The sequence below is a fragment of the Schistocerca americana genome, chromosome 8, assembly GCF_021461395.2.
Source record: "Schistocerca americana isolate TAMUIC-IGC-003095 chromosome 8, iqSchAmer2.1, whole genome shotgun sequence".
Classification (NCBI taxonomy): Eukaryota; Metazoa; Arthropoda; class Insecta; order Orthoptera; family Acrididae; genus Schistocerca; species Schistocerca americana.
In genome coordinates, this window is record NC_060126.1 from 127295000 (window position 1) to 127308029 (window position 13030).

General features: G+C 43.9%; 1 protein-coding gene across 1 annotated transcript in view; it reads right to left on the reverse strand.

Moving 5' to 3' along the window:
• The window catches only part of LOC124545623, a 108891-nt gene that overhangs the window by 44935 nt on the left and 50926 nt on the right, over positions 1 to 13030 (reverse strand). Inside the window, exons 4-5 of the mRNA XM_047124570.1 lie at positions 4910 to 5238; positions 4556 to 4861 (exon numbers count right to left, since the gene is read on the reverse strand). Coding sequence (XP_046980526.1) covers positions 4556 to 4861; positions 4910 to 5238 — 635 coding nt within the window. The remainder of the gene's footprint in view (positions 1 to 4555; positions 4862 to 4909; positions 5239 to 13030) is intronic.

Consider the following 13030-nt stretch of genomic DNA (forward strand, 5'->3'; position numbering starts at 1 on the left):
GACGCCGACTCTGTCTCCACCTACGGGATGCTGAGTGGTTCAAAAAAATGGCTCTGGGCACTATGGGACTTAACATCTGAGGTCGTCAGTCCCCTAGAACTTAGAACTACTTAAACCTAACTAACCTAAGGACATCACACACATCCATGCCCAAAGCACGATTCGAACCTGCGACCTTAGCAGTCGCGCGGTTCCGGACTAAAGCGCCTAGAACCGCTTGGCCACAACGGCCGGCGATGGTGAGTGGTGATTGATTTTGTAACTTAACGTTTTCGGACAAAATAATTTAGGTGAGTAGTTTAGCAAAATGATACAGCGGACTCTTTGGTAACAACTCAATCCAGCAAAGCATATAGTAGACAGACAGACGTGCACCGATCATTTATTTACTGTCTAATTAGTATAGTGGAGCTCATCAGTGGAGCTTGATGTTGCGACAGTCAAATTCGTTACTGTATAATCATGTTATGCACAAGTGCTTGTTTAATACGAAATATTCTGTGTGCAGTTGCCTTTCCTAGTCGAGAGTGGTTTAAAACTTCATCCAGTTAGAGTTCTGGTTTTTCAAATATTCTGTAATGAATACTACTTAGTGGATTCCTGCTCGCACAGTTGTAGCAAGAAACGAGGCGAGTTTTCGACTTTCTTTGTGTAGAAAAAAATTATTTCCGGTAATCAACTGTGAATTTTCTAAGAAAAACATTGCAGGGCCCATGCAAATATCTCCAACAATACATTCTTATTCTCTTTTCTTCTTCTTTTCATTTTGATTTGTTCCAGCTCTGCCACAATACTCATTGTTGTGAGACATTTTGTTTCATTCGATCTCGTTTTGAGAATCATCTCACAGCAGGATATCTACAGCAGCTGACATATGTCCATCAATTATATAGTGTCTGAAAACGTATCTGCTTGTCTGTCATAGTACTAAATTATTGGCGAGGTATGAACTAGCCCTGCGGCATTTCAGCACTCCACCCTGCTTCAAAATCGCAACGACTGGGCCCACACCATAGCTGACCATCTTCTTCATTTGGGATGTTATCAGATATCTATTTGTATTTTCAGGTAGCTTTCCCCCAACATCAACAGTTACAATAGTGAAAAAAAGAAGACGTGCACGTTACTTATATGCCTGGTGTTAGCAGAACGAATAATAATTTCTGTCTAAAGGCGTTAGGCTCTTAGGCCAGGGCGTACCACACCAGTCGGGAGTTTTGTGGACTGACATACAGCCAATGTTCTAGCCGCAGTGGTAAAATTGGTACCCATCAGACCACGGAAGTTAAATACTGTCGGGCGTGGCTAGCACTTGGATGGGTGGCCATTCAGGCCTGTCGAGCGCTTTTGGCAAGTGGGGTGCACTCAGCTCTTGTGAGACCATTTAAGGAGTTACTTGACTGAGAAGTAGTGGCTCTGGTCGCAAAAGCTGGCAATGCTGGGAGAATGGTGTGCTGATCACAAGTCCCTACATATCCAATGACGCTTTCGGATGAGGTGACATGGTTCTCTGTCGCTACCTTTGGGCCTCCCCACGTTTGTTTGGACAGAGTCACAGAGAACTGCATACCCACCGATAGTTTACGAAGTTTATATTGGCATCCGACCGCTTTCTTTTCTATATTTGTTTTATGACTGTTCCTTAATCCAGTACAGATACCAAAACAATATCAGTACAAAAAAGGCTAACGCATACATTATAAAATGTTGATTGTAGAGAAAAGCCCTTGTAGTGAGGTAGATGTTAAAATTGTCATCTCTTTGCCACTCATAGGGTTTTAGATCTAACGTCCAGCTTATTTTTATGAGATATGTAGCGGTAGTTACTGAATGAGGACAAACAGCATGAAACGATGATCCCAAACAGGATAAGGAACCAAAAAGGTCATATGGTCATACGGCCATTAACGTGTTTGATTGGAGATACAGCCGCATGATGGTAGAGAGAAAAGATTGTTCACAGTGAATCCTGGTATCAGGACTCGGCAGGTGGTCCATCAGTATGTGCATCATTCTCCATGAGAACTGCAACTATCTGTACGATTTGCAACACTTGCAGGCCTTATTACCTATGGATTTGTCTCTGTGATGACAGTTTGGCCACTGTTGCTGGGATTTCTGTCACCCATCCTACTTGCAAATGAAGCTACTTTTATGAAGGTATCATTTATAAAGATATCATCAACCCCCTCACCACTCACCTGTGGGCTACAGAGAATCCCTATGGTGAGGCGGCAGGAAACAGTCACCATCAATGTTGTTTGTAGAGATTATGAGCAGCCTCCTTCCACAGGCTGCACAGGTGAGGCATATTTGCACTTACTGTGGATGACCATGCCAGAAACACTGAGGTGTGTAAACAAACTGCTGCATCATGCTTGATGTTTAAGTTATTATTTCTTTATACTGACAATAAATTAGACAGACGGTAGCCACACATATCACTGTATATACCTGAAAAGTTATATCGTTGTACGGCACACAGTTCTGGCAATACAATGTCATAAATATTGACTCCCATGAAAATTAAACTTTCCAGGATTACTAGAGATACAGGTGAAATGTGTGTGCAAATGTGTCTGAAATACGTTAAATATACGTGAGAAATATAGTTATCCTATTTAAACATGTATGTACACAGGCAAAGCCATGACAAAAATCTCCTCCTAAAGTGCTGGAACTATTTTGATCAAATTTGCTACACAAATATGATATGGAAAAAAGTACTGTGGGGGTGAGACCGTTAACGTGGGGGAGAAAGGAAAAGGAGGGGATGGACAGAGAGTGAGGGGAAGAAATAGATTTGCACAGATAGGAGGATGAGGACAGAGGAAGAGGTGAAGAGTGGAATGAACAGAGAAAGGGGTGTGGAGTGGATGGACAGAGAAATGAAAGAAGAGGAAGGGGACAGAGACAGGGGGAGGAACAGAGAGAGAGGAAAGGAGGAGATGAACAGACAGAGGTGGGGAAGAGGAAATGGTCAGAGGAAGAGAAGTGGAAGATTAACTTCTCATGGTTGGGATTCACAGTCATACATTTTCACGCCAACTGACTTAGCTCCACATGTTGTCAGTGCAGGAGAACTTGTATGTGTGATAGATTATTAGAATGATGGTAACATCGACAGTTCAATATATATTTAACAACATATTACGATGTAACAAGTGTCATAATGATTGGATCTTGTGGGACTCTCACAGTCAAAAGGCTGCACTTTGACGACGACATGAACTCAAGTCAGATAGTTTTATATTCTGACAGAATTTAACTTTGCAGTCATCATCATCATCATCATTTAAGACTGATTATGCCTTTCAGCGTTCAGTCTGGAGCATAGCCCCCCTTATAAAATTCCTCCATGATCCCCTATTCAGTGTTAACATTGATGCCTCTTCTGATGTTAAGCCCATTACTTCAAAATCGTTCTTAACCGAATCCAGGTACCTTCTCCTTGGTCTACCCCGACTCCTCCTACCCTCTACTGCTGAACCCATGAGTCTCTTGGGTAACCTTGCTTCTCCCATACGTGTAACATGCCCCACCATCTAAGCCTGTTCGCCCTGACTGCTACATCTATAGAGTTCATTCCCAGTTTTTCTTTGATTTCCTCATTGTGGACACCCTCCTGCCATTGTTCCCATCTACTAGTACTTGCAATCATCCTAGCTACTTTCATATCCTTAATCTCAACCTTATTGATAAGGTAACCTGAATCCACCCAGCTTTCGCTTCCATACAACAAAGTTGGTCGATTGAACGGTGCACACATAACTTAGTATTGGTACTGACTTCCTTCTTGCAGAAGAGAGTAGATCGTAGCTGAGCGCTCACTGCATTAGCTTTGCTACACCTCGCTTCCAGCTAACTTTGCAGTGTTACTTGAAAATTGCGATAGTAACAATAAATATTTTATACAGTCAACAGTGATTATGATGTCTTTTAAGAAGAGGAAGAGATGGGCCGAAAGATAGAGAAAGGAAAACTGAGGACATGAACATGGAGAGAGGGGCTGGAGGAGATGGACAGAGAGAGGTGGGAGGAGAAGATAGCGGGAGATGGACAGTGGGGAACGAAGCACACGGGGTAGGTGCAGTTGGGCACAGAGAGGGAGCAGGAGGAATTGGAGAGGGGCAGGAGGGAATGGACAAAGAGTGAGGGGTTGAAGAGCTGCACAGAGGGATGGAATGGAGGTGGAAAGTGAAGGGGTTGCCTGGATATTAATTTATTCCATTCTCCAGTCCATCTCCTTCTCTCCCCCCCCCCTCCCCCGCCACCCTTTCTCTATCTCTCCATGGTTAATGATGGAGAGAGGGGGGGGGGGGGAGAAGGAGAAGGACTGGAGAATGGAATAAATGAATATCCAGGCAACGCCGTGTGCTCAACTTGAATAAAATAAAAGAACAGCATTCCAGGAGCCACCTGTAAATAGATGCAGCCACTAGCCAACTGATCGCCATGTTGGTTTCAGTATATGATCCCACGCGCTTTGTACGAAGACTACGGACTGAGGCCGGCTGTAGCGCGCCACGGAATGAGAAGGACAGCAGGAACTCACCCCTCCACCGTTGACGAGCACGTGCGGGGGCGGCGGCTGCACGGGCATCGACACGGGGACCGGCAGGACGGCGGGCGGCGGCGCCACCACGGGCCCCGCGCCCTTGTGCTTGGCCGCCTTCTTCTTGGCGTGCCGGCCCGGGTGCTCGACGGTGGCGTACTGCTGCATGAGGTACGCCTCGTGCGGGAAGTGCGCCGGCTGGAAGGAGGCGACGGGGCTCATGGGCCGCGCCGACGGCATGTAGACGGGCTCCTCGACGGGCAGCACGACGGGGCCCGGGCCGGGCGGGGGCGCGTGGCGGCGGCGGCCGGTGCCCGGGTGGTGCGGCGCGGCCACCGGCGCCAGCAGCGGCACCGGCTGCAGCACCACCTTGCCGCCGCCCGCCTTCGCCTTGGCCTGCTTCGGCCTGCCGGGCAGCGTCGCCAGCACCAGGGGCGGGCCCGGGGGCGGCGGGCCCGCCGGCGCGTAGTGGTGCGGGTGCGGGTGGTGGTAGCCGTTGGCGTGCCGCAGCAGCGAGCCGCTCCCGTTGGCGAACCGGTGCTGGCTCTGGTGCGGCTGCTGGTGGTGGTGGTGGTGATGGTGGTGGTGGTGGTGCGCGCCGCCGCTCATCGAGCTGTGTGGCCGCAGCAGCGATCCGCCGCCGCTCATGCCGTTCAGCAACATCAGGTTGTCCACGCTGCCACCTGTAGGTTGACAACCGGCATATTACCGGCTTCAGTTTCCGGCACAGAATCGCACAGGAGACTTGCGACTGTCACACTATTAACTGATTACGCCCTCTAGCAGTACACTAAATAGCAAGGATTCCCTCCTCATCAAAATGTCATTGTTGATTATCCAACGTAAGCTTTCAAGGTCGGTCCCGAATTCACTTGAAACTTGGACTCATAGGTAATGTTCGATGTGGTGTTGGCAGAAGAGCCAACACAGTGTTACAAGTAGAGGCCGAAATGCACGCGTTTTAGCTCATGCAGGCTGGCGTGAGGAGGGAAGAACTATACTGATGTGAGGTCTGGAACATGACAAGGAATTAGAATTCAGAAAGCGGACGTAATTAGTTGATGTTTAACTTTAATCCATTAATGATGAACGCCGCTCTTGATTCACAATATTATCTGTTCAGAATATAGTAACTGAATATGGCGCCTTGCTAGGTCGTAGCAAATGACGTAACTGAAGGCTATGCTGAACTGTAGTCTCTGCAAATGAGAGCGTATGTAGACAGTGAACCCTCGCTAGCAAAGTCGGCTGTACACCTGGGGCGAGTGCTAGGGAGTCTCTCTAGACTAGACCTGCCGTTTGGCGGCGCTCGGCCTGCAATCACTGATAGTGGCGACACGCGGGTCCGACGTATACTCCACCTAGCAAGTGTGGTGTCTGGCGGTGACACCACATTCGACGTATAAGACTTTCCCCTAGCGTTACATTTTCGACTGCGGGAGATATCTTCAAAGGTAAAGCGGCCTCTGAAGATGTCTCCTGCAGTCGGAGATGAAACATTAGGAGAAAGTTTTATACGTCAAACACGGTGGTGTTAGGCCCTAAGTTTCGAGTGAAGAAATGTTATTGTTGATTATTTCAGCAATGATTCACTTGAGCGTCGCTGTTATGCAAGTAACTCGCCGTAGGTCGATCTCTGACACAGTCCATTGTGAAAGTAGGATTAAAATACCTACAACTGAAAGAATAACAGCACTCGGTCACTATTTTTAACAAATTAACCTGGTTTCAACACTGCTAAGAGTGTCTTCCTGAGAATTTAAATCAAATAATAATCTATATTCAATGACATCGTCATAGAATTATGGCTAAAGACGTATAATAGGGTGTAAGTACGGAGTCATCGTGAAAGACAAGCAGTACTTATATGTCATTTATAAAATAATAAATATGTTAAAAGGGCATTAGTCATAAAGATATTTAAGATAAAGAAAACTGTGATGGCGAGCCACTGAGGACTGCTCGTTACTCGCATGGTGCAGGTTGGAAAACGGAACTAATGCCTTTTCGCTACGCACAAAAGTGATCTTCAAACGCACCTCCACCCCAACACTCATCCCTCACAAGTCAGGATTTCTGATACGTTGTTCCTGGCTCTGCCTCCGACTATACGAACTATTCCCTATATTCGACGTTTTCTGGTCTCTAATGAGGGTATTACGCCACCAGCATAGTCGCCTATTTAGTTAACTTTATTAATTCAAACGCTACCGTCATGGTAATGAACAGAAAACGGCTTTTTTAAATGTTACTTAAAACCAATTGCATTGACAGTTCGAACCGAAAGACAAGACAGCAGTTTTTTTAGTCAGGTGGCCAGACAAATACAACGATGTAGTTGTTTATTTTATGCTGTTAAAATTCACTAAACTGTTAGGTAAAATTTACACGAACGTCAGTTTTACAATTTCTAAATGTCCGGCTAAGCTAATGGCGTATAAGGCAAGTCATTGAAGACCAAAGAACGCCGTATGTGGGAAAATCGTTCAGCACTAATTTTTGTACAGTTGAAGGAGGGAGTGCCATGAACAACATACTAGAAATCCTATGTGTGAGAATGGGGGTGGGTTTGAAGGTCACTTTTTAATAGCTCGGCAAAAACGCATCTCAGTACAAAATTAAATTTCCTACAAAAAGGTTCTATACAATTTTTTATTGGCCTAATAGTTTGCGTGAAGTTAAATTTAGTTTAGCTTAGTTCAATTACTTTACTGTATACAAATTTTGTACCGGAATTCGTTTTCGCTAAAGGCTATAGTTTTCGAATTATTCAAGAGAAACGTACAAAAGTGGCCTTAAAAATGTTGTTCTTGAATAACTCGAAAACCGTGGCCTCCAGCAAAATGTAACCCAGTACAAAATTTAACTACATTAAATTTCCTGCAAAAATGTCCGGTTCATTTTTTCCGTAAGGCTTTCCTGCAGAAAGGTCCTGTTCATTTCTTACGTAGGGCTCCTAGTTTGCACATAGCAAGCGAGAGAAAATGGCAATCTCTCGCATGGTTTTTGGAGGCATTGCGGATGACATAAAACCTGTTGGTAGAGAGAGGCACCTGAATCATCCCGTGTGTCATGACACGCATATTACCCAGACAACATTCGTGCAGTGTTTCATAATGAGATAAACGTGATTCCAAACTATTCTAAGCTTTTTCTAGCTTTCAGCCCCACAAAATAATTAAAACAAAAAATTCTATCATTTACTGTATTGTATTTTCGCTGTTCACGCAGTAAAGTTTCAGCATCAGGCACCATGGTTTATTGTTACACTCGCTACACAGATAGCATACAGTATACATATATACCGATCAAGACACGCACAAGATTATATCATTGCACACTACATAGTTGTTTTTTTTTTTTTTAATGTGTGTGAAATCTTAAAAGACTTAACTGCTAAGGTCATCAGTCCCTAAGCTTAGACACTACTTAACCTCAATTATCCTAAAGACAAACACTCACACCCATGCCCGAGGGAGGACTCGAACCTCTGCCGGTACCAGCCGCACAGTCCATGACTGCAGCGACTCAGACCGCTCGGCTAATCCCACGCAGCTACATAGTTTAGGAATATCTAATCCGAATCTAATAAAACCAAGATAATTAGGTTATTGCGTCTTCCGCCATAAGGATTTTACATACTTAACGTCAAATACTTAACTCGTTTACTGATTTGCAATCAGACGTATGAAGCTTTTTCATACAGGGAAGTTTGATTCCTTAACGAATAGGGGCTGGCAGTGGGGAAGGGGTTTGCTGGTGTTCTGACAATGGACCAAGCTGAATCACGTCAATAAAGTTAATGACCTGAAGTAGTGTGCTCACTTATGCCACAAATTGACTACAAAGCTTATTAACGTTACGTGTCAACGCAATTACTACGATACATTAGACAGAGGCTGAGATAATAAGCTGACCTGCTCTCTGAGCATACGGGGAACTGGAAAAAAATAATCATAGAAGTTCAAGTGGGTTGCGCGCTGTCAAGTGGCACCCGAAGAGAAGCTTATTACAGACATATTATTGCGGTCCACAACAAAAATGTCGTGTACGAGAAAAGAAACGAAAGTACTACAGAAAATAAGTGTACATAGTGAATATGTTCTCTTACTGGTACTTGCCGTTAGAATCGGGACCATTCGAATCCACACTGTCCTATATTAGCTCCTTCTGCAGCTCAGAACATTCCTGTATGCCGTTTTCCGCCAGAATGCGCTGGTAGTCCACTGTTTCTATCTTCTGGTGTGGGAGAGCGTAATAAAGTGTGTAGAAAACCGTTCGTCCACTGTCACGGAATTGATCGATTTATTTTAAACTTGTCATGACGTTATTATGAAGCGATGCAATTCTTATTTTTTTGTACCTCTATGTACAAAATAAATTAGTTGTATGTAAATACAAATATCACAGAGACATGAGGTGTCAATGGACTGGAGATGTAGCGTCGTAGCCAAATATCATATAAAGTCTTACATTTTACTCAGAATAATGAAACTCGTATATCGGTAAAACTAGATTAGTATGACAAGAAGTAAGTTGGAATTTCAGAGGCATGATGAAAATTAAGTGGACCGGGACGAAAAGAGGTTCTACGCAGAACTGTCGGAGAAAGGAATATTAGATAATACGTGTGTTAAGAAATCCCTAAAGCAAGCCGAAGAGGATAACAGTTGTATAAGAAGACATATGTTGAAACACATCCAGCAAATAACTGAGGACGTTGGGTGTTTGTGCAACTCTGAGATGGAGAAATTGGCAAGGGAGAGAAAATAATGACAAAAACCTGTATGAAGGCTATGACAAAAAGAATATAATCAAAATGTATATTGGACACTAGAAAGAACGTATGAAAAAGAAACAGCTTGAGGGACAAGGTTGAAGTTCTACAAGACGTTGGCCGTCGAACGGCTTGTATGTGGCACAGAGAATTCCCAATGAACGAATAATCCAGACTGTAGAGCTAGTATTCTGTAAGCCACTTGCACACTGATGAATTACATTCCCTTGAGATTCACCAGTTGACTTCCAACGTAGCATATGTGAGTTATGCATGCATGTTATCATTCAACTTCAGATCGATCCGGATAGTGACTCATAGGTACTTTAATGTAATTACTGTTTCCAGTGACCTGTCGCTAATAGTATAATCAAGAAGTTGTCGACTTCTTCGCAGATATTTGCGCAATACGTCACATTTAGTTATGTTTAGGATCAGCTACCAGTCCCTGCACCGTTCAGTTCACAGTATCCTGGCCACGTTGTCATTGGTTTTGGACATATTAGAACGAGAGTAATAGTCTGTTACCCAGTCGTGTCGAGACACACGTATTAGTTGTGATTTCCGCCAAATACTTAACTTTTCGTATATCCATAATTGAAATGGACGATTTGGGACGTCAGCTAGTATAATATATGTTAAAAAATGACGAAATTCCTCCAGCTGTATTAAGGTGTTGGTTTTATTGGCGACTAGTTTCGATGTTGTTACAACACCATCTTCAGGCCCATACTTGTTGACTACTAGTTACTACCTGCCTTGCGCATGGTACACGCCTATCTCTGCACTGACTAGTAGTGTTAGACACATACGGTTGTTGTCAACAAGTATGGGTCTGAAGATGGTGTTGTAACAACATCGAAACTACTCGCCAATAAAACCAACACCTTAATACAGCTGGAGGAATTTCGTCATTTTTTAACAAATACTTAACTATACCTAAGGAATCGTATTTCTGTTGGTTTGGTGCATAAGTCCGTAGCGTTTTTCCGTAAGTTTCTTATAAACACAACAGACACACGTAACATAGATTTCAGTCATCAATAATATATTCTCCTTCATTATTTACAACAGTCTGCCAACGTCAAGGTAACTTTTCGATTCCGCGACTGCAGAAATCGCGCAGTTTTGAGGCGGAGAATTCGTTGAGCCATGTTCGCAGCGCATTTTCATCCGGAAAGGAAGATCCTTGAAGGTTGTTCGATAGAGAGCGGAAAAGGTGAAAATCTCAGGGCGCAAGATCAGGTGAATGAGGTGGCTGCGTAATGACTTCCCATCCCAAATCCTGTATACCGTTTTTTACAGTCTAGCAGAATGCGGGCGGCCATTATCGTGGAGCAGCATCACCTCACATAGACTTCATGGTCGTTGGTCTTGGATTGGCTCTGCAAGACGTCTCAGTTGTTGACAATAAGTGTTAGCAGTGGTGGCTATACCTCAGGAGGGAAGCAATTCATAGCACACCATGCCGCCGCTGTTCCACCAGATACTTGACACTACCTTTCGTAGATGGTCTCAGGTCTTTGTATGGGGAGTTGCTGCTTTGTACGGGCTCAACCACTCATTTAGTTTCCTTATATTAGCATAAAACCACCATTTCTCATCACCAGTAACGACAGAGGATAGGAATGGTCGGTGTTCTATATGAGCCGCTCGAGCATGGCCACCCTCTGATTTTTGTGATTTTGGCTATGAGCAAGTGGTACCCGTACGCCCGATTTTTGAACCTTCTCCAATGCATGCAGATGTCGCAAAACGGTGAAAAGATCACAGTTCACCGAATTTTCCATTTCTCGAGTACACTGACGTGGACCATTGTGGATTACCACGTTTGAACCATCTTCATCAAGCCCCGAAGGTATTACTGAAAGTGGTGACTAATTAACGTCAAAAGACTCTCCTTAACATGAGAAAGCCATTTCCTTGCAGTGCTCTGTCCAATTGCATTATCCCCACTCAGGGCGAAAATGTTTCTGACTGCCTCCGCAGCTGTCATCCCTCCACTGAACTCAAGCAGAAGAGTATGTCGGAAATGTTCCGATTTCTCCACTTGGCACTCCATTTACTAGCGTCCCCAGCTCCACTCACTATCTCCAGATGACAAAATGACAATGTGTAAACTCAAATAGCAACAGTGAACTACAAAAAAAAAATGACAATCAATATATATACCCACAGCCGCCGGAATACCAACATGCAAAACAAAAACTCTCCGAACTTATGCACAGGCCTATATTACTAACGTGCCTCTACTAACAATCTGCGTGGTGTCTGTTTGTTCTAAGTCGTGTCTCCCTTCTACTTTCGCGCAACGACGCTCTGAGCGTGTTTTTTAGGGAATTGACTAGTTTGAACCTGGGACCTGTTCCTGGTAAGGAGACGCCAGACCGCACATGACATGTAGAGTTCAGAAGAGTTCAGTGAGACTAGCGATGATATAATTAAATACTTAATGATTTCAGCGTCAGCGCCACTGCACTCCCTATAAAAGAATCTTAATACTAACTAAATTTAGTGGAAGGGGTTCAACGCTTTCCTATTTTTAGTTAGCTGGTAAAATAACGCCGAAAAAGCAGTTAAGTTTACCATTGAAATTTTTATTCTACTCACAAAACATTGTTTATAAATTGTACTATTGATAAAAGGTAATATTTTAACACAGGATGATAAAAACCAACTGCGTTCAACAAAAATGTGAACGAATATTCCCTGAATGGGTTTCCAAGTTCTACAATGGATCGAAGGATGACCTATGCCATAGCACATCAACAATCTAGGTTTAAATAAAGTTTCATAAAAGAGAGAACTATCAAAAATGGTCTACAGTGACCCTCAATTATCTTTAATTACTTATTTAACTTGTCATAAATTACAGTGGCTGATGTGGCTTCTCAATAATTATATAACAGAAAAATAATCGCGTTTCAGAAGTAGCAAATGTGAATACCATGAAGTTTAATTGACGATCGACACTAGTACTACGTAAAAAGGGGATGTAACAGATGAGACTTCTGCAGTTCTGAGTGAAGCCTTATGCGCTCTTATGCGGCATCACGTGCGTTCATTACCTTGTCGGTGGTTAGGCAGTATCAGGGGCGGCTGGCGGCGCAGCTCCACACACCTCGTCATCTCGGTAGCAACTCTCTCGAACTTATCCTTACTACTGTTTACCGATGTTGGTTTAAGAAAAAGGTGTCTGGCTGTGTTTTCAACTGACCAGTCAGCGTCTCAATGTTAATCTTAATCTCCGCCTACAGAAATTCTGTCTATCCAATGAGAAACGTTATACTTTTCGTGGTGGGGCAATGTTTTTAATGTTTGCTACATAACAGAGATTCAAATAGTCTCACACAAAAACTTGCAACTGGTGTGGCCCATTTAGAATTATCGTAAGATCTATTCTTCTGGAGGGCTCTATCTTTAACATGGGCTGGGGGATGGACCTCTTGGCGGTCGGCCGGCGATGCGGGTGCCCCATTGTCCCGCTTTTATCGTTAGGCCTTCTAGCCTACACGGCTCTGCTCTCGGTTTCTGTTCTCGTTTCTCCCCTCGGAACTGCGTCTGTTTCACAGTAGGAAGGTATGATATGCATTTAGACGTTCTTGTGTTAGTCTGTGGTATTCCATTTGCTGACTCGTTGATCGTATTACTTTGGTTAATTTAATGTCAGGATTTATTCGGAGCATGTGACATATTGC